Source organism: Papilio xuthus, unplaced genomic scaffold (assembly GCF_000836235.2).
Source record: "Papilio xuthus unplaced genomic scaffold, Pxut_1.1 DF825355.1, whole genome shotgun sequence".
Lineage (NCBI taxonomy): Eukaryota > Metazoa > Arthropoda > Insecta > Lepidoptera > Papilionidae > Papilio > Papilio xuthus.
In genome coordinates this window covers 961,269-987,850 of record NW_013533294.1, presented here as the reverse complement: position 1 = coordinate 987,850, position 26,582 = coordinate 961,269, and the positions used below count along the sequence as shown (strand labels likewise).

The 26,582-nt window shown below is 36.8% G+C and overlaps 1 protein-coding gene across 1 annotated transcript in view; it reads right to left on the bottom strand.

Annotated features, from left to right (window-relative positions):
• Positions 1 to 1,246: 1,246 nt before the first annotated feature.
• LOC106125973 (uncharacterized) overlaps positions 1,247 to 26,582 on the bottom strand; it is a 34,886-nt gene continuing 9,550 nt past the window's right edge. The window contains exons 3-6 of the mRNA XM_013323387.1: positions 20,940 to 21,014; positions 20,378 to 20,524; positions 19,590 to 19,635; positions 1,247 to 1,401 (exon numbers count right to left, since the gene is read on the bottom strand). Of these exons, the coding sequence (XP_013178841.1) occupies positions 1,247 to 1,401; positions 19,590 to 19,635; positions 20,378 to 20,524; positions 20,940 to 21,014 (423 nt within the window). The remainder of the gene's footprint in view (positions 1,402 to 19,589; positions 19,636 to 20,377; positions 20,525 to 20,939; positions 21,015 to 26,582) is intronic.

Below are 26,582 nucleotides of genomic sequence, written 5' to 3'. Positions count from 1 at the left end.
TCCAGAACGGCTGTACGGATCTCAATGAAATTTGGCGTACACATAAACCATAGTCTGGAAGAATACATAGGCTACTAAATAAGTTTTTTTCAATTCCGCTCGGACGGAGTCGCGGGCGAGAGCAAGTTGAAAATAAAAATCATATAATCTTGTAACATCCTTATGTACAATACATAATAATGGAAAACATTTATTACATTGAACACAACAAAATAAACTGAACGTGAAAAGGTTCTTTTAACAGTCACTAAATTCGGCTCTTTTGTGAATCATTTGATGAGGGAAAGCATGTTATTTAATAATGCGTCATCATATAACGTGACCATTTCATATGGAGTTAAGGCCAAGAGCAAACGGAATTCTGACGGCCAGGAAGGTTTCGGGCGAACATGACTTTGAATATAGAGAAATGGACTAGGCAATGAGCCGTTGGGCTAAATAAATTTTCCGCGGAGGACATTCTCACAGTTTCGTCACTCACAGAATCGTCAATTTTATCCAATTTACAAACGTAGATAAAATAAGCGTACAAGCCAGTAAATTTTGTTCGTTTTTATTTGACTGAGGACAAGTGCGCTTATCGGGTCCTGTCACTAAAGAATCAAAAGAACAAGATTTCGATTCAACCGGTCGCACCGGACATTCTTTCATAATGATAACGTAACTTAGGTCATACGTCTCGTACATCACTTAATTTAAAAAAAGAATATAGACTAAGTATTGGAATAGAATTGTGTGTTAATGAATGGTGATGGGATGCAACTTTTCTTGTAAGAATATCAACAGTTATCAATTGATCCAATTTTTTTTATATTATAAGGTGGTAAACGAGCGAACGGCCACCTGAAATCGCTGAAGTAGCGTAGTGACCGTTGCCCATAGACATACGCAATTGCATATGCGTTGCCTACATTTAATCGACGGAGGAGAGGATGCACAGAAAGAAAATATTTTCCCTTTCCATGCATCCTCTCATCCGGAAAGTCCACTTCCACTTCACATTCTTTCCTGATAAGAAAAAGGGTGGGAAGGGAAAGATGACTAAATTAGGTCTCCGGGACGCACATTCATCAGACTGTAGTTGGAATTGCTTCGGACTGGAGGCGTGTCTTCTGTGTGGTCGTGGTATTTGACCGGGCGAGCCGGGCCAATTCGTGCGAAGATGTTAAAGCGGGCTCTACCATTGTTAAGTGTTGTAGACAACACGAAGCGTTTGCTTCACCACTTCACTTATCGAATACTTTGTCTAGAAAGAACGAAAGTCTACCTCAGTTTGTTCATCCTTAGGCTCTGCTTCGTCTCCGAGTTCAACAAGTTGTAACGCCTCCTCCAGAAGATCGAACCTTGACTCTTCACTGTTCACCAGCTCACGGGGCAGTTCGCCTTGGATCACGTATTCACCTGATGACAAGATTATTAAATTTTAAATATTTTTTTTTTAAATTTTCGCTTATTTTGTATTTATATCATAAGGTGGCAAACGAGCGGTCACCTGAAATCACTGAAATAGCGAAGTGATCGTTGCCCATAGACAAAGCAATCGCATATGCGTTGCTTTTAATCGACGGAGGAGAGGATGCACAGAAAGAAAACATTTCCATGCATCCTCTCATCCGAAAAGTCCACTTCCACTTCCAATCCTTTCCTTATAAGATAAAGGATGGGAAAGAGGACTAAATTAGGCCTCCGGAACGCACTTGATTATTGATTCTAGCTTATCCAAGTTCGACTCTATCTCTAAGAACAAAACAAAATCATTACCAGTCCCAGTAGCTTATAAAAACCTTAAACCATAAATTATAAATTAGCAAACCGAAATTCCCGCAAAAATTAAAACCGACAAAACACTACAAACCGTAGTCTACAAAAAAATAACCTTTTCAAAGACCAGTGGTTAATACTATAAGCCTTTTAACTGTGAAAAGGTCCTTTAGGTTTGGTCAAATTATTACAGTAGCCAATGGGGGATCTTAAGCCGGATTTAAATTTGAAACAAATGATAAATTCGTTGTAATAACGACTTTATTATCTTTGAAATGAAATCGATAATCGAATGGTTCTTTTTAATGTTTATAATTTTTAAATTGGTTGTCAATTGGATTTGAGTAACACGTAGGCTCTTTTCAACACAACTTAAAGCTAGTGCGCGTCGCCGACTGAAATTTATTTGTCAAGATCGTCGTGAGAAATGTCACTGCAATTTTCAAGATGTTGGAGGACATCTATACTTATCGAAAAAACGATTCGTGTCAACGATTCCACGTTATATGTCGCGCGCTACACATCTTATACGAAGGGTCTTATTCTATTTCATTATTTTTGAGAATAAGGTTGACTTTACAAAAGTTTTAAATAAACTTCCCGCCAAAAAGATCGTAAGAACATTCTATAGATCATATATCAACAAGACTCTAGGGAACATATTTTATAATCGTACTAAATACTGGCCATTTCAAAACAATTAACTTTTTCATCTTTCTCCAAAGAAAAAAATACAAAAACAATGGCCAGTCCCAAACCGCAGTGGCATACTTCAACACCAAAGAGGATTTAATCCTTCTTTTGTTATATTACGGGGGCAATTTTTTTGCTACATTTCAAAATAACGGTAGTTTAAGTGTTGTCAAAATTGACAAGACATGTTTACCCCTTTTAAGTAAATTTAGCGAACTAATAAAGGTGAAACAGACAGCCAGATCTATATTATATTACAAACTAGCAGTCGTCCGCGACTCCGTCCACGTGGATGTATAAAAACACTTAATTAGTATAGCCTATGTGTTCTTTCAGACTATGTTCTATACGTATGCCAAATTTAATCGAGATCCGTTCAGCCGTTCTAGATATATCTTCAAACACCCATCCATCCAGCCACATCACATCCATCTAAACATTCGTATTTATAATATTAGTTAGTTAAATAAAAAGCAGCTCTTTAAGGCATAAATTCGAAAAAAAAATGAATAAATAGTATCCTATGTCCGTCTCCTGGCTCTAATCTACCTCCTCACTAATTTTCAGGCATATCGGTAAAGCCGTTCTTGAGTTATACATAGTGTAACTAACACCACTTTCTTTTATATATATGCGAAAGTTTAGATGTTAGAAGGTATCTCCAGAACAGCTCAACGAATCTTGCTGAAATTTGACATACATATAGAACATAGTCTGGAAGAACACATAGACTACTAATTAAGTTTAATTTTAAATCCAGTAGTCACGAGCGACAGCTCTTCAATATAATCTCGTAGGTAACTAATTTAAGATTTAACCAAAAAGGGTTTCATTCTAAAAATAAAACCATTCAAAATAAACCGATACGAATCATAGCTATTGACTGCTTTTTATTGTTAAAAAAAAACAAACAATTGTCAAAATTGCCGCCATTTCGTGACGACCTTCAAGGTGAATAAACAAAGGACAAGTTGATATCTGCATTTATATATAGCTAGCGTGAGGAATTAAAAAAAAAAACTTAATTAGTAGCCTATGTGTTCTTCCAGACTATGTTCTACATCTATGCCTTTCAGCAAGATCCATGCAGCTGGTCTAAAGATACCTTCTAACAAACATACATCTAAACATTCGCATTTATAATATTATAATAGTAAGACGTATCTTGACATGATTGAATTTGGAGGTAGAGGAAATATATTAAGGTTGATGGAAGAAAAGGGGAAAAGGACAGACAGAGAGAGGCATGAGTAGTCATTATCAGGTTACTATACGTTCCCACTCTCTATATGATAGTGAATGCTGGTCCAGTGCAAGACTTGACACATATCTTTGAGTTTGTCAGATATGTGCAGCATCACGATGTTTTCCTTCACCGTAACAACATACGATAAATGTCTTACGGTGAAGGAAGCCAGCGTTGAGTACTACATATCTGTCTTATTTACTCTACTAACCATGAACTGTCAAACAATATATAAATAATCATTACATAACAACCTTGACAATGGACGCCGTCACGGTGCTTGTGTCGAAAGTGAAAGAGCATTGCCTCTTGGTATCTATAGATTTACTAGCTGTCGCTTGCGATTCCGTCCGCGCGTGATTATAAAATAGATGTTGGCCGATTGTCAGAGCTACTCAATATGCATACAAAATTTCATGAGAATCGGTCAAGCCGTTTCCGAGGAGTATGGAAACGAAAATTGTGACACGAGAATTTTATATATAAAATAAATCATGCCGTTTGTAGGTAATCTTACTATTATAAATGCGAATGTTTAGATGTTTGTTAGTGTCAGTGTCAGTAGTTTGTTAGTAGAACGACGCAACGGATGTAGAAAGTCTGGAAGAACACAACCTGAGTCACTTTGTTATGCATCTTTATTTATCGGCGAGATCCATGCAGACGTTCTGGAGATACATTCTTAAAAACATATAAACATTCGCATTTATAATATTAGTAAGTTACTGGCCAAATAAACAAGAGAATAAGCTTGAAAGTTTTTATAAAGTTAGAGGCAATCAGATGAAAGCATTGTATGAAAGAGGTTATACTAGAGAATTGTGACGTCTTATAGATGTATGGAAGAACATACTGTATATCCCCAAATAAGGAAAGGGATACAGGATGATTCATTATGTATATTTGGTAAATTTACGTCACTTATAATTTAAATGCCCGCCTCACTGTCAATATTCATATCGTCCAATCACGTAAAGTCCCCAACGAAGCAATCAAAACGATTCCTAGAAACAATTGACTCCAATCTAAGTCGGCGGCCATCTTGTTTAAATATACAGTGTTGCCAGTGCTTTAAAATCTCCCGAAAAATGTGGAATTTTTTTTTATGTATTTTTTCGAATGTATATGTAACATTACGTGATACATTTAAATAACTAAAAATTATAATTTCGTTCGTATTTATTACTAAAGAAATATTTCCAAAATTCATTTTAGTTGTAAAAATATAAGAAGAGATCTTTTGACAATTAAAATACGTATAGGATGTTAGCAGGTATCTTCAGAACAGCTGCATGGATGTATAGCATAAATGTAACATAGTCTAGAAGAGTATATAGGCTACTAGTTAAGTTATCCTTTTAATTCCGCGCGGAAAGTCGCGTGCGACAGCTAATATATATTTTTTTTAATAGAGGAATGCTCAAAAACCAACTCTCTAGGGAACGTTCCAATTTTTATTTTCACTACAATTTAAAATTCGAACTAGAAACATGGTAACACAACGCATACCATTTATAAATTGACCCACACGAGCGTCGTTTTTTATCTCCGTTTGAATTTCGAACCATTTATTGTTGAACATGTCAGAAAGGGACAGCGCTATATGTGCAAGCGAGAGGGGTGTCATTTTTTCTTAAAGTTTCTTTTCAACGGGCGGTTTCGGCCAGTCTTTGTGCTTGCCGCTTAATTTGGGACTGGATTATATACATATATATTCGATTGGAAAGATTTTATATATCTTTTTGTCTTAGTTACAATAATACTAGCCGTCGCCCGCGACTCTGCGAATTAAAAAAAAACTTAAGTAACCTATGTGTTCTTCCTGACTATGTTCTATATGTATGACAAATTTCATCAAGATCTGTTCAGCAGTTCTAGAGATATCTTCAAACAAACATCCATCTAAACATTCGCATTTACATTAAGAAGTTAGATTTAAACGCTACTTGAAACTAAAATTCTTTTAAGGAAATTATGTGGATTGTGGAACAATGGTAAAAAATCACTTCAGTTTTGAAACAACCATTATTTCTATCAAAACGAAACTATAAAATTACTAATAAACATATCTAGACTTCTTACTAATATTATAAATGCGAATGTTTAGATGTATGTTAGAAGATATCTCCAGAACAACTGCATAGATAGCACTGATGACATAGATGTAGAACATAGTCTGGAAGAACACATAGCCTACTACTTACTAATATTATAAATGCGAATGTTTAGATGTATGTTAGAAGATATCTCCAGAATGGATCTCGCTGACGTCATAGAACATAGTCTGGAAGAACACATAGACTACTATTATTTAATTCCATACGCAGTCATGTGCAACAGCTAGTGGACGATAAAAATGAAACGTAATTTTATAATCATTTCTTTTATTTGTAAAAAAATTCATAACTTAATATTTACATAAGAAAACCCCAAACCGACCCCATGGGGTACTTTTGTATACCCACAGTTAACACCCACCTGAACAAAGGTGAAGAATCTAATACATATAAATAAAATATGCGTGTCTGTAAGTAGAGAAATATATTTCGTACACGTATTTGTGTTTGTGATAACGAAAAATTAATTTTGAATAATTTTTGTCTGTTTATTTTTTATATCATAAAGTGACAAACGACCGAACGGATACCCGAAATCGTTGAAACAGCGAAACGACCACAATCCATAGACATACGCAATTGCAGACAGAGGAGGCTGTGCACAGAAAGAGGATATTTTCCCTTCCCCTGCATTTCATCCGGTAAAATCCACTTCCCATCCTTTCCTTATAAGAAAAAGGGTAGGAAGTGAAAGAGGATTAAAATCTCTGGACCGATTTTGATGAGACCTTGACTGGAAGACAGCTGATGTATACCTATAACTAGCTGTCGCCCGCGACTCCGTCACCGCGAAATTAAAAAAAGAACTATTTGTCGCAGCGTAATGTTATACAGCCTTAAGTCTTCCTCTATAAATGGACTATCCAACAAAAAAAGATTTTTTCAAATCGGATCAGTAGTTCCTGATATTAGCGCGTTTAAATAAACTCTTCCGCTTTATAATATTAGAGATATGATAGGCTTTTGTACTTCTACGTTGACGAAGACTAAACAGATCTCGTAGAAATTTGGCATAGATGTAGAGCATAGTCTGGAAGAACACATAACCTATTAAGTTATTTCTTCAATTCTGCGCGAACGAAGTCGCGGGCAACAGCTAGTATTTTATAAATCTGACTCATAAGAACAACTTTTGTTACAATGAACCTCTTGACTGAACAAGACACGCCTTCGTCTGATCCTTTTTTCCTTTTTATATCTTTTGTACCTTGAATTAAATCTTTTTTATACCTTTAGAGCTTTAAAAGTTAACTTTAAAAGGTCTTTGGTGGGGTTATTTCGAATTTATTCAAAGACTAGCTGTCGCCCGCGACTCTGTCCGCGCGGGAAAAAACTTAATTAGTAAGCCTATGTGTTCTTTGAGACTATGCTCTACATCTGTGACTTTCAGTGAGATCCATACTGACGTTCTGGAGATATCTTCTAACAAACATCTAAACATTCGCATTTATAATATTAGTAAGAAGTAAGATAGTAAGGTTTTTTTTAATGAAATCCGGGAAAAACATGCTTGTTTACCTCCTCTTTCTAAATAATAGTTATCGTTGAAAATACATAGGTACAAAAAGGTTAGTATGGTCATGTTATGAGGAATAAAAATTGCAGAGACAATGTGGACGTAAACTTATAGTAGGCCTAAGAAATGTAACAATGGTAGAGCCCGCTTTTAAATCTTCGCACGAATTGTCCCGGCTCGCCTGGTGAAATATCACGACCATACAGAAGACAGGCGTGAAGTGGAAGCAATTCCAATTACAGTCTGATGAGTGTGCGTCCCGGAGACCTAATTTAGCCCTCTTTCCCTTCCCACCCGTTTTCTTATAAGGAAAGGACGGGAAATGAAAGTCTCAGAATGAGGGGATGCATGTAAAGAGAAAATCTTTTCTTTCTGTGCATCCTCTCCAACCTCGATTAAAGGTCACTTCACTTCGCTATTTCAGCGATTTCAAGTGGCCGCTCGCTCGTTTGTCACCTTATGATATAAAAAACAGCTTCTGCCAGGCTCGTCAGGAGCAATACACACAGAAGACATGCCTCTAGTGCGAAGTAATTCAAACCACAGTCTGATCTGTGCGTCTTGGAGAACTGCCTTCCTCTCTTTCCCACCCTTCTTGTAAAGAAGGGATTGAAAGGATAGGTGGATTTGGCAGAGGAGGGGATCTTTTTGTGCATTTCTTCTATTGTTTTAAAGGTAGGCAACGCATCTGAAAATTCAATATGCAACTTTGGTGAATAATATTGACCGCTTTCTTGTTTGTTACAAAAAAGCATGTAGATAAATATTATAGAATTTACCGAAGGTGTATAATATTTTGACAATTCATCTGTCAAATACAATCGATCAATGTCAATCGATTACGATCTGTCACAATCGATGTAATGTTGTGTCAGAATCGATATTCTTAATCGTATAGTCAATATTTCGCGCTTTTTTTTTTAAATCTATTTAACGCCCAAGGGATCTAGAACTGTTTGACAACATCAATGGCTTCTACGTATATACTATATTACTAATATTATAAATGCGAATGTTTAGATGGATGGATTGATGTTTTTAGAAGATATCTCCAGACGGGCTCAACGGATTTTGATGACATTTGGCACACATGTAGAAGATAGTCTGGAAGGACACATTGGCTACTTATTAGATGTTTTTAATTCCGTGCAGACGGGGTCGCGGGCGACAGCTAGTTTACGTATATACGTAAGCCGCAATTTAGTTACTTTTATTTGATATTTTAGACTTACTATAGTTTACATGGGAACCATCGATATGTTACATTAATACTGTAATGATTTTTAAATCTTTCTTACAAATAACACAAGGGGGTAAACGAGCAGCGAGAACACCGAGGTGTTCAACGACCATGGACATCAGCAATACCAGGGGAACCGCTGATGCGTTGCCTTTGAGATGGTAATAAGCTCGCTTCTTGCAGGACCCTAATAAATGTGAATGTTTGGATCGATGGATAGATGGTAAACAGTAGTGGGTAGCCTCCTTGTCCCTTTAGGGATGTGGAGAGAGACCCGCATAACCGAAGTGGCTTTCCCTGCGGCACCCGGTATGCGTAACGCATTCCCCCTCTTAAAAAAAAAGGGTAAACGCAACAGTTCTCGTCGTCTAGGAAATTATCTTTTGACAATTCTGTCTTTACTTAGATCGTTTATTTGAAGCAATTCAATAATTTCCTTGTTGTAATTTTCCCCTCCTCCTGAATAAATCTTACTAATATAAAAGCAAATATTTTGCATAGTTATATATTTGTTATGTACCTCCAGAAAAAGGCAGAGGACTAAGAAGTGGCGGCGCCTCGTAAAGCTAGTCATCAATACTTAATGACTACGACCAGTCTGAAAAGACTGCAGTAACAAAGATGAACGAATCGATAACAGTGAAATTTTAGCATAGATGTAGAACATAGTCTGGAAGAACACAGGCACATAATTAAGTTTTTTCTTATCTCCGCGCGGACGGTGTCGCGGGCGATAGCTAGTAGATACATAAATGTAAATATGATACGAAATTATTACTTTTCTTGTATACATTTAATATTAATATGATCTTATAATCTATATATAAAAGAAAGTGGTGTTAGTTACACTATTTATAACTCAAGAACGGCTTCACCGATATGCCTGAAAATTGCTGAGGAGGTAGCTTAGAGCCAGGAGACGGACATAGGATACTCTTTATTCATTTATTTTTGAATTTATGCCTTGAAGAGATGCTTTTTATTTAACTTATCTATATATTAAGTTTTTTTATATATCCACGCGGACGGAGTCGTGGGCGACAGCTAGTATTGAGTTGCATGTAAAAGACTTCAACGGGCGTCGGCAATTTTATCGTGTTCAGGCGAAAATTAAACATATCTTTTTTTTTTAATTTTAAATTAGATTATGTGAATTTAGTAATAAACATATTTCTTCTTCTAATTCCTTTGCCCATTATTTTTACAAATCAACTAGGAAGGAAAATATCGACATATCTGAGAAAGTCAAATGTGTGAAGTCTTTCACTGGACTAGCATTCACTATCACATAGTCTCACTTAGGGTACTCCGAGACCCTTAGGGGAATCGTATAGTGAGCTGATGATACCTTGGCTATGTAAAATACTGATAAAAGCTTATACGTAAAAAAAACTTAAGCTTTAAAAAAAAAAAACTTTAAAAAAATCTATCTCGTTTCTCCACACGTCTAGACTTAACCAATGTTATCTTATAAATACAACATTCATAAAACATACAGAAAAAACTCACCGAGACGTTCACTTTTCTAGCACGAAATTATACATAACGTACACAAAAATATGTCCAGAAAATCACAAATAATTATGACACGTTTAAATATATAACAAGCACTATGTTTAAACACAGGATAAATATCCTTCCACGTTGCGTTGTACCACTATAATGAAATGTAAAGGAACCTTTTTGTCCCTTACGCACTATATTTTTTTTCTCTACTCGATTGTTCAACCAATCGGCTACTTCAAAAGGTTTAGGCGTGGCTTAATACGTACCGAATATTTACATCTCACTCTAACTTATTGTGTCATCCAATGATAGAGAGAGATAGATGTAACATCGTTGGTTAAGGATAATCTTCTTACAATCCCATGTATGTTCCCGGTTAAATTTCATTGTGTTAATACAATTTGATATATATGTCTGTTAGAATAAGGTTGCTTTTTCTTTATTTAATATTTTGTTTAATTGGATAGGAGAGAAAACTGGTTTATAGAAGTACTAGCTGTCGCCCGCTACTCCGTCCGCGTGGATGTATAAATAAGTTAAATAAAAAGCTCTTTAAGGCATTAATTCGAAAAAAAATGAATAAATAGTATCCTATGTCCGTCTCCTGGCTTTAAGCTACCTCCTCACCAATTTTCAGGCATATCGGTAAAGCCGTTCTTGAGTTATAAATAGTGTAACTAACACGAATTTTACATATATAGATATGTGGAGCAAGTAGCCAACTGTATTCGACGACATAGCAAAGCGACCTATAGACATACGCAATTGCAGATGCGTTGCCTACCTTTAATCGACGGAGGAGGCACACAGAAAGAGAATATTTCCTATTACTACTCATCCACTCCGTCATATGCATTATCAGGAAGGGAAGGAGGAGTAAAATGAGTCCACCGGCACTCACACTCATCAGACTTAAAGCGTGTGTTCTGTGAGGTCGTGTTGCAGCGGACGAGGTATACAGCATTTGACTTGTGACTTGACGCGTGTGTTACATGTATCTTGCGTCTACCAACATTTTAACACTATCCACTTACTACCAACGTAAAAAAAAATGCTCTGTTTTCTTTTTTAAATAAAAAGGCAATGGAAACCTGTGATGAATTGCAACTATATAGTAACAGTTTAGAAACTAGACGGTTAAAAACTACAAAAAAGGAACACTTTCACTTGTTGGATGTATTATAGTCACCGTGATAGAACAAGATGGCGGCCAGTCATCGAGAATCAGCAAGTTTTGGTACGAAATGTTTACATTGAAAATAATAAATTGATTTCACGTACGATATTTACATCGAAAGTTGATGATATGAACATTTCAATTTTAAGTTTATACAAGCTATCGCCCGCGACACCGTCCGGGCGGTATTTAAAAAAAAACTTAATTAGTCTATGTTTTATTCCAGACTATGTTCTATATGTATGTCAAATTTGAGCTGTTCTGGAGATACCTTCTAACAAACATCCATCCATCTAAACTATCACATCTTACTAATATTATAAATGCGAATGTTTAGATGGATGTTTGTTTGAAGATATCTCCATCACAGCTGAACGTATCTTGATGAAATTTGGCACACATATAGAACATAGTCTGGAAGAACGCATAGTCTGAATTTCGCGGGTTTCCACTAGCTGATAATATTAGAATTAAGATAATAAAAAGTAACATTAAATAAATAGAAACAAAAAACTGGAAAAATAAGCAAAAGCTTCTTGAAAACTCACGTATTAAAACACAATGAGGAAATCTATATTGCATTTAAATCAATAGCTTAGTTAAAAAGCTACCTTCTAGTTATATTACAAACTGACTATCACGGGATGTTTTGACGGCATTAGCTCGTGCTTAGTTGGATATGCTCGTGACGTCACGATGACGTGGCTCGCTACGTCATCACTCATCAGCGGGTTTGTCTTGTTAACGGTTGCAACTGTTTTGGCGAAGGAAAACATGCAACCTGCACATTTTTTTTAAACAGAAGTGGGCAAACGTGCAGCGGGAACTCCGAGGTGTTCAACGATCATGGACATCAGCAATACCAGAGGAACCGGAGATGCGTTGCCGGCCTTTAAGATAGTGATAAGCTCGCTTCTTGAAGGACCCTAAGTCGTAGCGGTTTGGAAATAATATCTGGTAAGAAGTGTTTGTATGAGCTTAGGGCATTGGAAGGTGTGTTAACTGAGGCCTAGTCTTACTTAGGGTAGTAGAGACGTGTTGACAGAGGCCTAGTCTTACTAAGGACAGTGGGCTTGTGTTGACTGAGGCCAAGTCTTACTTAGGATAGTGGGCTTGTGTTGCCTGAAGCCTAGTCTAACTTAGGGCAATCTTAAACCCATACGATGGGGATGTGTATGATGCTGTACAATTCATTTTGCTATTACATTCTAAATGTATATAAAACTCCATACATGACATTACAATGAATTTTTTAGTTCATCAGCTCACTATAAGTCTCCGCTGAGGGTCTCGGAGTACCCTAAGTGAGACTATGTGATAGTGAATGCTGGTCCAGTGCAAAACTTCACACATATGTTTGAGTTTGTCAGATATGTGCAGCATCACGATGTTTTCCTTCACCGTAACAACGTACTTTAAAATAATTAGTTTATGATTTTAAGTAACTAACAAACAGTTTGTTTTTGAACTCTACCAATGTTAAGTTATAAAATAAAATCTCTAACAAAAAACAACTCTTTATCAATAACAAAAACCACAAATCGTCTTATTATTGTCCATTAACACATTTGAACAAAAGACTTTTTTTAAACTGTCGTATTTTTTCTGACTACCTGCAACTAATTGGATTGGAAATATGAAAAGGAATTTTTAATGTCGCTCCTTTAGACGACAAGATAATGTCAGATAACCATCTTAGTGTTTCCTTTATTTAGAATCAAGACATTAGAAGCTTAAGTACAAAAACTTAATGTTATATACAATTTTAGCTTAATAGTCTCTAGCTGTCGCCCTTAACTGTTCGCGAAAAATTATTATAAAAAAACTTAATTAATAGCTTATGTTCTTCCAGACTATGTCCTACATCTCTGTCATCAGCAAGATCCATGCAGCCCTTCTGGAGATAATTTCTAACAAACATACATCTAAACTTTCGCTATAAGATTCGTAGGCTTCTGGAATGCGATTTTGACAAATAAATAACAAAGTAATTATGCAGGAAGCAGTTTTTGGTGATATTTTTAATGTTAAAACATACTCTTTTATAACCTCGTTGACGTCCAATCGGTTAACGGCTGTCAAAAGGTTAAGATGGAGACATGTAGGAAGAAGATGTCCATCACTTGCTGTTGGAGTGTGAGGAAAACAGGCGGGATCGTGAGCTGTTATTTACAGAAATGAAAGTTGTTGGCCTAATTTTTTAAATTTTGTCAGACCCGACTTCAATCGCGTAGGTATGATTATGCCAGCTGGTTAATTAAATAATAAGGAAGGGCATTATGGGATTGACTTGTCCGATATGGACAAAAATCCCAAAAAAAATTGGATTAAAAAAAAAAGTTAAGATGTCTTCCTTAGTCTAGATTTAACTAGGTTGGGTTTTTACTAACACAATTCCTTGTTTAAAATGCTAAATAAAAATAAAAAAATCCTAATTTGGTTTGTAGTATAATGAAAAGTAAGTCTGGATTCAGTCTGAAAAGAACTTAGTTACGATTTAAAGTTCAAATAACTTGGTATACCTTTTTGAATAAAAAATCGTATTTCGTATTTCCGTGATATTATTCCAAAATGAATCGTAACACCTTAGCTATAAGGTTAACTGTTCTTTGATGTATTTGGTTGTTCTTACATCGTTTTATAATCTATGGCGTTTTATTGATTAGTAAGAGAGCCAGCCAATCAGAACGTATCGCGTTTCAAAATGGCCGCCAGGGGTGAGTCTCCCTTTGAAATATTGTTAATTTATTACGCATTGTACGTTTAGACATTAATCTTTCTTTTATTAATGGATGCCGGTGTTTTATTTTAATGAAAACGATTTCCCGCGCCTTTCGACGCCATCTTTGTTTTTAGGTTTCATAAGTAGAGGTTAGTTTTTTTATGTTTTTAATTAAAAAATCCAGCTGTTAGTTAACTAGGAATACTGCAACTGTCTTACAATCTTACTAATATTATAAATGCTAATATTATGATGTTTGTTAGAAGTTACATCCAGAAAGGCTTCATGGATCGTGCTTAAATTTGACCTAGATGGAAGAACACGTAGGCTACTATTTTTATTTTATATGTTATTTTATATATTCTATTTAAGTACGTATACTATTCAAAACATATTAATTTTAGCATAATTTTTAAAGCAATCTTTTATGCGGAATCGCATTATTTTGGTGAATAAATTACTTCTTCTTATATTTAAAATTCTCACCGACGCTCTTAGATTTGTTTATTTATATTGAATATACTCCGAAACTGAACCGATTTGAAAAATTTCTTCGCAGTATAGAAGTTACACTATCCCCGAGTTATATAGGTATATTTATCACTAGATTTAATTTAATTATCTTTTTTTTTATATCATAAGGTGGCAAACGAGCGAGCGGCCACCTGAAATCGCTGAAATAGCGAAGTGACTGTTGCCCATAGACATACGCAATTACATATGCGTTACCTACCTTTAATCGACGGAGGAGAGGATGCACAGAAAGAAAATCGTCCCTTTCCATGCATCCTCTCATTCGGAAAGTCCACTTCCATTTCCCATCCTTTCCTTATAAGAAAAAAGGTGGGAAGGGAAAGAGGATTAAATTAGGTCTCCGGGACGCACACTCATCAGACGAAACGCGGAATTGCTTCTACTTGAGGCGTGTCTTCTGTGTGGTCGTGGTATTTCACCGGGCGAGCCGGGCTAATTCGTGCGATGTTAAAGCGGGCTCTACCACTGTTATCTTCATGAATGAACGTTATCAATTTAAATAGTACGCGTAACAAAACGCGTAGACACCATGATTCTACAGAACACGGCTATTTAGCTTCTTTTTTTTAATTTTTGATTTGTCATCAAAACAATTTGATAACCGGCCAATGAACTATGCAAGTAAACACGTGTTACGACTTTTCAAATCCTGGCTGAATGACGTATGAACCTTTGCCTAGTTATTTAAAAAAAATACTCACCTTGACTAAAACAATCTAGATTACTAGCGAAATATTTTATACCAGCTGTCGCCCGCGATTTCGTCTGCACGGAATTAAAAAAATATTGGTCGCAGCGTAATGTTATATAGCTTAAAGCCTTCCTCTATAAATGGACTATTCAACAAAAAAATAATTTTTCAAATCGGACCACTAGTTCCTGAGATTAGCGCGTTTAAACTCTTCCGCTTTATAATATTAGTATAGTTTTAAATTAAATTAATTTATTTACATACTTTTTACTGTCAGTTTTGTATGTGGCTGAATGTGCTGTGCCTTTGCCTATTTACAATAAAATTATAATATATAACTGTCAAAATTGGAAGATTATTTAAATCGATAGCTAAATTACAATACCAACAGTTTTATAAATATTTTTAACATAATCCTTTAAAGAAACTAAGCGTCCATAAATTACGTGAGGTGTTTTAATTTTTTTTTAAGATTTTATTCAACCCCCTCTCCCATCGTACCTTACGTATTATACGATTAAATGGACCAAAATAGTATAATTTTTTGTTTCAATCAGAAGAAAAATTGCGTGATATTTTCAGAGGCATCCCCTCTCTACAATGTAAAATTAGATGAGTATTGACTCGACCCCCTCTCCCTGTAAACACCTCACGTAATTTATGGACGCTTAGTTTCTTTTAAATTTAAATATATATGAATTAATTTAAAATCTCTAAATGACATCTTTTTAATAGTATAGGAGGTATTTCTTTTATATCATAAGGTGGCAAACGAGCGAGCGACCACCTGAAATCGCTGAAATAGCGAAGTGACCGTTGCCCATAGACATACGCAATTACATATGCGTTGCCTACCTTTAATCGACGGAGGAGAAGATGCACAGAAAGAAAATATTTTCCCTTCCCATGCATCTTCTCATCCGGAAAGTCCACTTCCATTTCCCATCCTTTCCTTATAAGAAAAGGGGTGGGTAGGGAAAGAGGACTAAATTAGGCCTCCGGGACGCACACTCATCAGACTGTAGTTGGAATTGCTTCCACTTGACGCCTGTATTCTGTATGGTCGTGGTATTTCACTGAGCGAGGACAATTCGTGCGAACATGTTAAAGCGGGCTCTACCACTGTTAAACTCTTTCTTAAAAAGGTAGCAACATTTTCGAGAAAGAATTTCAGGTCAGCTCCTTTTTTTATATGCCGTCCTTCTTGCTCTAACGGATAGTCTAGACAGTCTGGCAGTCGGTAGTGATTGCGTTATAACCTAACTTACTAAACTCATATTTATTAAAAAAACAAACATATTCAGCCAGTATCGTATTAAAAAAAATTAATAACAATTCAAACTCCAGCTGTCACTTGGCTGTACGTTAGATGCCTTTTGCCCATTTTAAAAAAATCAATGTCAAATACGATACTATGCTAGTTACATCTTACTAACCCTTATGTATATCACAAAAGGTTACTCACAATGCTGGAATAATTCCTAAAGGAATATTAATGATTGTAAATCTATAGGGAATTAAGATGTACAGACGAACATTAATCATATTTTGTAACAATACATCGATTCACGGATATTATTTGGAATTGGTAGCACCATAATTGTGTACTGCATTTTAAATTTAACAGATTTAATGCGAATTTTAAGATGTATGTTAGAAGGTATCTACAGAAGTGCTGCACGGATCTCACTTAAACTTGGCATAGATGTAGAACATAGTCTGGAAGAACACATAGGCTACTTTTTTTTAATTCCACACGGACGGAGTCACGGGCGACAGTTATTATTCATCTGTATATTAATATTTTTTTAATGAACATATGTTCTATACGACGCAGCCTTTCTTTATTAGTAAAGAAAAAAAAATTAAAAATTTGAATCGTATTCGAAATTCAAATTATAGAGAAAAATGATTTCTTTCGGCAAAAACACAAACGAAATATTAATAATCGTCAATACAACCCAAAAATGATCCTTTGGCAGAAAGAGAAAGAAATAATAGCAAAAAAGAGAAAAGTATATTTAATCACAAAGAACACTGGCCGATACGATGACTTGTGGAAAAGTGGTGGCGGCGGGAAACGAGACAAAAAAAAAGCAAAACGGGCCGACTCTTTTTGAAATTCGAACGCGCGGCTGTCACTTTCAAACCGACCATTAATTCTTGAACCATCGATTGTTGTAACGACTTTGTAAATAAGGAAAAGTTACTTCAAACGTACAAGGTGAGACGGGTCAAATAAAAATGGAAATCTCCAAACACGACCAGTTTACGTTGACCCATCGGTTTGTACGACCATATTAAAATTGTATTAAGTTTCTCATATTTAGATCTGTTCCAGGGGTCATAGTAAAATGGTCATTTCAAACTCATTACGAACGCCGCCATCCAAATACGTGTCCTTCTCGAAATTTCAAAGATAATCGACTTTTATTATAAGTTTTTTTTTGTATTTTTTGTTCGAAAAAAAATTTCTGAATCATAATTTTAGTTATAAAATTATATTATAATTTTCTCACGACTTTTTAACTTTAATAAAAAGTAAATCGTACTATATGTAGCACGCGGCTCCGTACGCACGGAATTTAAAAAACTTAATTAATAGCCTATGTGTTCTTCCATGTTCCTTTGCCAATAGTTGAGAAGATTACCCGAAAAATACGCGGCCTTCCAAACATACAGACAGACAAAAATTATTAAAATGGTTGGATAAAGTTACGCTAACATATTTTCACAGGCACAGACTTACTAATATTATAAATGCGAATGTTTAGATGTTTGTTTGAAGATATCTCCAGAACTGCTGTATTCATCTTGATGAAATTTGTCATAGATGTAGAACATAGTCTGGAAGAACACATAGACTACTAATTTTATTTTTATTTCGCGAGGACAAAACGCGGGCAAGATCGCTAGTTTATCAATATTATCGATTTGGTTTCAAATCTACCCTAGGGATAGGTTACCCCCCGTTAAGTCATCATCCGTCACATGACTCGGCAAAATTCAAACAGTAACGAATTTACGTAACAAAAGAACCGAATAAACTCACAGCCTGTTTCAAAATGTCTTAGTTAAGTGTTGGGTAACTAAGATAACTAAGTTTTTCCATTACCGATTTACATATGTACATTTATCCGATGTTACGGTGAAGGAAAACATCGTGATGCTGCACATATCTGACAAACTCAAACATATGTGTCAAGTCTTGCACTGGACCAGCATTCACTATCACATACTCTCACTTAGGGTACTCCGAGACCCTCAGTGGGGACTTAGAGCTGATGAAATTGGAGATTAGTGATACGACTTTATTTGTCATATAAGTTCCAAGTAAGATCAGGACTTGTTCATCGTGAATAGGCTTAAAGTTGATTAAAATATTCATTATATTACTAATATTATAAATGCGAATGTTTAGATGTATGTTTGTTAGAAATTATCTCCAGAAAAATCCATTTTTTTTTAAATAAAAGTTAAGTTATACGTAACAAATATTAGCGATATAAATGAGTACTCGATTACAGTAGGGTTGCAACCCCTAAATGGCATTCTTTACATAAGGGGAGCCACCCTTATATGTTCGAGAACTTTTTAGGGGTAGTTTTATGTCTCTACAGTTTATTCAAACTTCAGTATATTATATGTTTTACAAGAGTTTTGTATACTAAATAATATTTTTGTGCACTCAAAAACTACTACACTTACAATGTAGTTTTTGAGTTTGTAGTTTGGTTACGTAGAAAAAATGGAACGTAGATTTTGCTAAATACAATTTTTGTGATAATTACTAACTACCGATAAGATTTTTAAATAAATACGATTTTTTTTAATATTATAAATGCAAATGTTTAGATGTATGTTAGAAGATATCTCCAGAACAGCTGAATGGATCTTGATGAAATTTGTCATACATATAGAACATAGTCTGGAAGAACACATAGACTAATAAAGTTTTTTTAATTTCTAAATAATAAACAAATATTTAATGTTAACATAACTAAAATTGTACCCAAAATCATTATTATACACGGACGATGTCGCGGGCTCAGCTAGTTATCTACAAAACTGAGTATAAAAATTATTCAATCGCCCTTCCTTCTATCACTTCGCTATTTCAGCGAATTTAATAGGCTTATTTACCACCTTTTCGACATACATCTGACTTATCTTACTAATATTATAAATGCGAATGTTTAGATGTATGTTAGAAGATATCTCCAGAACAACTCAACAGATCTTGATGAAATTTGTCATACATATAGAACATAGTCTGGAAGAACATATCCTAAGTTTTTTTTTAATTCCACGCGGATAGAATTGCGGCTACAGCTATTATTAAGATAAAGTTAAATACATCTTATTCTTAACTTAACTTAAACTTACCTGTCTCTGTATCCACAGTGTAAGAGAGACCAGCCCAAGGATCATCCTGTAAAAAAATTTGGTTAGGCTTAGATTGTTTAAACAAGTTGACCACACATACATATATTCTAGATTTATTAAGTGTTAGGAAGAAAATCCGACACAGTGCCGGTGTATCGCAACACCAGCCTTAATAAGATATCAACGTTTATGTCCCCTCACTACATCTGACACTTGAATTGGTAACGAAAGCGCGCTTGCGTCAAATGTTTCTAACTAATATCTAAACGAAGAAATGTCTATGCTTAAAAAATATTTAAGGGTTTCATAAATCTTGAATAATGAGATGAAGGTAGAAGAGAGGTTAGGACCACGCCAAATGGAGATCTGTGGACTGCCTACTTTGGGATTGGCGTGAGTTTGTTGTACATCTTACTTATATTATAAATGCGAATGTTTAGATCAGTGGTTCCCAAACTTATTTTGTCTACTGCCCACTTTGAGAATAAATATATTTTTACCGCCCCCATATTTTCACATATTTAAAAACAACTATAACTTCAAATTAAATTAATTATTGTGACCTATATATGTATATTAACGGAGAATTCTAAACGAAACTTTTACTATAACCCGCAACTTGAGACCTGCAGCCCACAAGGGGGCGTTATCGCACACTTTGGGAAAGACTGGTTTATATGTTAGAAGATATCTCCTGAACAGCTGCATGGATCTTGCTGAAATTTGTCATACATATAGAACATAGTCTGGAAGAACACATAGACTAATTAACTATTAAAAATACTAACCTCTTTAGAATCAGTATCAAGAAGAGACGCTTTCACCTTCTCTATCTTTTCCGTCTCTTCAATCTTCTTCTGGATCTTCTCTTCTGCTAGTTTCAGTTCTTTAGCTATCTCGTCTTGAAGCTCAACTTTAGTAGCTTGCGGTCCCTCCTTTATAAAAAAGTTAAATTAAAAAAAACACTATATATTTTTAATTTCGCATGTTTGTTTGATGATTCTACGAATAATTATTATAAAATTTATGTTATTTGCGTCCTATGGGTTTCTGAGATCTCTGTTTAAAACACAGTTATCTTTGTGTCGTCAAAATTACTTGATATGTTTATATACTAAGATTCCGGTCTCAGAAACCCACACGGTTTTGTCAAGTGATGTTAGATTAGCATTCTATTAAAGAGTGTCAGAAACATCTCCCTGTCATCGTTGACAAAACACATATGTTTTAAATATTTTGTTTTCAGAAACCTACTATAAATCAATGTTGATAAGTGAGGTGTCATTCAATTCTTCCATAGTGTCATACAGTCGGGTTTATTGATGATTTAATGTCATCAGATCAACTCACCGGCTGCACAGGATCCTCGAGAGAGAAGCCCATGTCCACATCTTGTTTCCACAAGACCTCGATCAGATCCATATCCTAGAGACAAAGAAAGAAACATTCAACTTTGTAAACTATTAGACGTGTTCAGATTTTAAATTTGCTTTCTTTATATTGAATTTTTCAGGACGAGCGCTTCAATTGCTTTAACTCCAGTAAAGAAAATAAAATTGTCTATTAAATAAAAAAGAGTTTTAAATCAATAAAACGAATACAGAGTAAAAATAAATATTCAATTTCTGTATTATCCGTCGATGAAAGATAGACAACTTATCTTCAATCACAAATGTCTATGCGCTTCGCTAAGAGCGTCAGTGGCTCAGGGGTCAAGTTGACTTACAATCTGCAGGTCCTGGGTATTCCGCCATGTACCAATGCGTTATTCCATTCCGATTTACATATGTACAATCCGACGTTACGGTGAAGGAAAACATCGTGATGCACATATCTGACAAAGTCAAAGATATGTGTGAAGTCAACCCGCACTTAGTCAGCGTGGTTGACTATGGCCTAATCACCCTTAACTTAGGGTAGGCTCCGAGCCCCTCAGTGGGGACGTATAGTGAGCTGATGCGCTTCGCTATTTCAGCGAATTAAAGTGAGCACGTGATCATTTATAACTTTATGATATAAGAAATCTTACTATAAATAATTGTGGCAGAACATTGTTGACTTTTTGCATATTTCAATTTAAAAAAAATAAAATGTCAAAATGGCGCGCTTGCACGTCAACATGGCGGACAAGGTAAGATGTTTTATCGATAAATTCTTATCGAAGCGATTAAATTATAAAGCATTACGATATCAAAATCTTTGTATATATATATAATTCTTCTGTGCGTGTGTATGTCACTGAACTTCTCTCAAACGACTGGACCGATTTTGATGAAATTTTTTGTGTGTGTTCAAGGGGATCTGGGAATGGTTTAGATTCACAATTTTGTCCGCTGGACAATGTTTTTTTAATTTATTTTTAATTTATTAGTAGTTGTTGATTTTGGAATGTTTTACATTGGATCCGACAGACGGCGCTACCATCGTAGTGTCAAATTTTAAATAATATTCGAATTAAAGACGTGTAGACAGGACGACGTCTGTCGGGTCCGCTAGTATATTTATAGAGATACGAATTAAAGTGTTACTTGTTCGAATATTGACGTCTTTTTTTAAAGAAGTAACCATATGAAAGAACTACGGAGCAGTCTTATAGTAAAACTAGCGGTCGCCAACGACTCAGTCCCTGCGGTAAAAAAATAGCAGCCTACGTGTTCTTCCAGACTATCTTCTATATCAGTGGTTCCTTTTTTTAGTCTACTGCCCACTTTGAGAATAAATATTTTTTTAGCGTCCTCATATTTTCACATTTAAAAACCACTATAACTTCAAATTAAATTAATTATTGTGACCTCATCATCTCTCTACTCATAAGGAGTTGCGGGCGATAACTAGTGTTCTGTAAATATATGAGAAAAAGTGTTTAAAAATATTTTGCAATATGAGCATATAATGTGAAGTTTTCTATAGTTTAGAATAGAACCAAATATTGTCTTAATTTAATATCTTATTTATTCGTAAACTACATAACAAAAAATATGAAGGGGAAGGTGACGTGGTGTCACCTCCGGTGTGGTAAGGTGTGAGTGATGATGATGTGAAGGGTGAGTACGGCGACAGGTGAAATGAGGCACAGTTATATTCACAACACAGTTTATTATCACTCACAGTCCACAACAAATAATAAGAAGGAGAGTACAACACTGAGAAGAAGAATACAAGTAGGAGAAAGAGAAATGCACAAATTCGGATAACAAAGTAACAAGTTGCGTAATCGAAAGCGTGGTATGTCGCGGGCGCTGCGGAACTCCACTGTCGTTTCGCGCGTATGCAAAACCGGTCAGTGACCCCCGCTCAGCTGTGCGTTGCAATTCGAATTTGCCAATCAGAGGTCAACAAATCGACGTGACGTCGACCACTCGTCATGCACCCGTGTTTATGTGTGCGTGTATGCGTGACTGTGTTGTGTTTATGCAAATATGTAGGAGGTCACCTACATCACCCCCCTCCAGAGACCTGGTTAAGGGCGATAAAAATCGGTGAACTTCACCTTGCGTCCTGAACGGGTTGTATAATCCTTAGCCACAGTATCGTCACTAGTTGCGGCATTGTTGTTACTGTCGCATAAAATGTACGCTGGCTTGAGGCGGTCAATCGAGACTGTAACTTCCTTCCCGTTAATTAACAAAGTAAAAGATTTGTCGTTCCTAGAAACGACCTTATGAGGACCGGTATACGCAGGTTGCAATGATGCCCGCACCGCGTCTTCACGCAGGAAGACGTGATCGGTATTGGCGAGGTCCTTATAAACGAAAATGCTTTTGTTACCATGTCGCGAGGCTGGTGTCGGGTGTAACTGTTGCGCAAAAGCTCGCAATCGAGCGATGAAGTCACTGACATCAGTTGTACCGCAACTTACAGGATCAAAAAATTCGCCTGGTAACCTAAGAGGCTCCCCGTAAAGAAGTTCAGCCGACGACGCGTTCAAGTCTTCTTTAAACGACGATCGTATCCCTAACAATACCCACGGCAAAGACTCGGTCCATTTTTGTGGCGCATGGCACATTATGGACGCTTTTAACTGCCTATGGAAACGTTCAACGAGACCGTTAGCTGCTGGGTGGTAAGCAGTTGTACGCTTGTGCTGAAATCCGGCTATTTTCGCGAGGAGCTGGAATAACGCTGACTCAAACTGTCTGCCGCGGTCTGTTACAATGTCCGTCGGGCAGCCAAAACGCGATATCCAGCACGAAAGCAACGCTTTAGCTACTGTCTCCGCTGTAATATCCGCGATCGGTATAGCTTCTGGCCACCGAGTGAAGCGATCAACGCAAGTTAAACAATATCGATACCCATCCGATAACGGCAACGGCCCTACTAGATCGATGTGTACATATTTGAATCTCGCGAGGGGCAAATTAAATGTCCCTAGCGGTGCGTTAACGTGTCGCGTAATCTTACAGCGCTGACAATCTAAACAGGTTTTTGCCCAATCACGACAGTCTTTTCTAACACTCGGCCATACGTAGCGTTCTGCGACTAACTTCGCTGTTGTATTAGCGCCTGGATGGCTCAAAGAATGTAAACAATCGAAGACCTGCCTACGGAAATATTTTGTAACAAACGGCTTAGATGTCGGTGTACTTACGTCGCAGTACAATGGGGTTCGACACCCGGGTAATGTTAATTTTTCTAGACGTAACGACGAACCTTCAGTAATTAATTTTTGAAGTTCGTGGTCCGTAGCCTGACTTTTTGCTAAGGCTTCTAAGTCTAGAGGATGCTCCAATGCTTCGACACGAGACAAAGTGTCGGCAACAACATTATCCTTACCGGAAATATGACGGATGTCCGTAGTAAATTGAGCGATATAATCTAAATGCCTATACTGTCTAGGCGAACAGTTTTTCTTCCGTTCGTGGAATGCGAAACTGATCGGCTTGTGGTCAGTATAAATGATAAAATGTCTAGCTTCTAACATGTGCCTAAAATATTTAATGGCCTCATAAATAGCTAATAATTCTCTGTCGTAGGGTGAATACTTACCCTGAGATGGACTTAATTTACGCGAAAAGAATGCAAGCGGTTGCCACGCGTTATCTGTAAATTGTTGTAATACAGCGCCGATAGCTGTGTCCGATGCGTCGGTAATAAGTGCGAGTTTCGCTTGGCAATCCGGGTGCGCTAATAATGCAGCGTTTGAAAGGGATTGTTTACAGCGCTCGAACGCATCGAGTGACTCGTCTTTCAATGTTATCGGTTGGTTGTTTTTTACTATTCCAACTAATAACTTGTTTAGTGGTGCTTGCAACTCAGCCGCGCGCGGTAGGAAACGTCTGTAAAAATTAATCATTCCTAGAAAACGCCGTAGTTGACGAATGTTAGTAGGAACGGGAAAATTTTTAATCGCTTCTATCTTAGTGTCTAGCGGTTTGGTGCCACTCGCGGAAATGTGATAACCTAAAAATGACACTTCTTGGGCTCCGAATACACACTTAGACACGTTAATGACCATACCGTAGTTCTTTAAGCGTTGGAAAATTATACGTAAATGGTTTTTGTGCTCTGACTCGTCCTTTGAAAAAATTAAAAAATCGTCTAAATAACAATAACAAAAATCAAGTCCTCTTGTCATTTCGTCCACGAACCTCTGGAACGATTGACCTGCATTTGATAGGCCAAAATTCATGAACGGGAACTCATACAAACCAAATGGAGTTGTTATTGCGGTTTTAGGAATGTCCTCAGGACTCACAGGAATTTGGTTATACGCTTTAACTAAGTCTAATGTACTAAATACTTTACACCCTGCTATACTGTGAGCGAAGTCCTGTATATGCCTAATAGGATACCTATCAGGAATTGTCCTGGCGTTTAACATCCGATAGTCTCCACAAGGACGCCAACCGTTGTCCTTTTTGGGTACTAAATGTAACGGTGACGACCAAGGACTTTCAGACGGCCTAGCTATACCGCATTCTAACATAGCCTGGAATTCTTCTTTGGCGATTTTTAATTTATCTGGAGCGAGGCGACGAGGTGAACAAGAAACTGGTGGGCCTGGTGTAGTGCGAATGTGGTGTACCGTGTTGTGTGGTATAATACGGTGCGTGCCGGATGGTCGGGTAATATCGGGAAAGTCCGACAAAATTTTATGGTAACCCGAGTCACCCGATTGGACTTTGACCGACGAAATGTCGCTGCATTTAACTCGCAACGCACAAGCTGTTACAGATGTTGTATTGTCTATTATGCGTTTGTTACGACAGTCAACTATTAAATTGTAATGATTTAAAAAATCTACACCTATAATAGGTTTAGTCACATCGGCAACAACAAAACGCCATTTAAAAGTTCTACGTAAACAAAAGTCGAGTTGTAAATGAACATAACCGTAAGTGTTTATACAAGAACCATTAGCGGCACTTAGCTGATACGTAGTCCGTGCACGACGCTCTCGCAGCAGCGACCGCGGGAAGACACAGGTCGCTCCCAGTGTCGACCAGGAACTGTGTCTTGGATTTGCGATCGGTGATGAACAGGCGACCAGTTGAAGAGGGGCAATCGTCGGTCGTCATTACCGATTGCCTCTGGAGTTTTCCGACTTGAAGTCGCATGGAGGGCAGCACTTGGTCGCCTTGTCGGCGAACTTAAAGTGGTACCAGCAGACTGGGTGGCGCCGATAGCTGGATTGGGATCTCGACGGAGGGTGCTGACGATCGCGTAGTCGGGACCTGCTGCTTGATCTGCCGCTTCGTTGTCTGAGGGCCAGCTGTTGGACCTCTTTTCGTAAAGCAGCGATCTCCCTGGCCAAGTCGACATTCTCACTCTGTCGGCTGGTTGATGCCACCTGAGGTGTCGAGGGGACAAGGTCATTGATCCTATCTGCTATATCCGCCATCTCTTCAATTGTGGTAGAAGTCTGTCCAGCTAAGACTGTTTGAATGCCGGTAGGTAACCGGCTGACCCAAACTGTTTTCAAAAAGTCGGTTGAGATTTGCGACCCGCCTAAGCTCTCAAGGTGCCGAAGAAACTGTGACGGCTTCCTGTCAC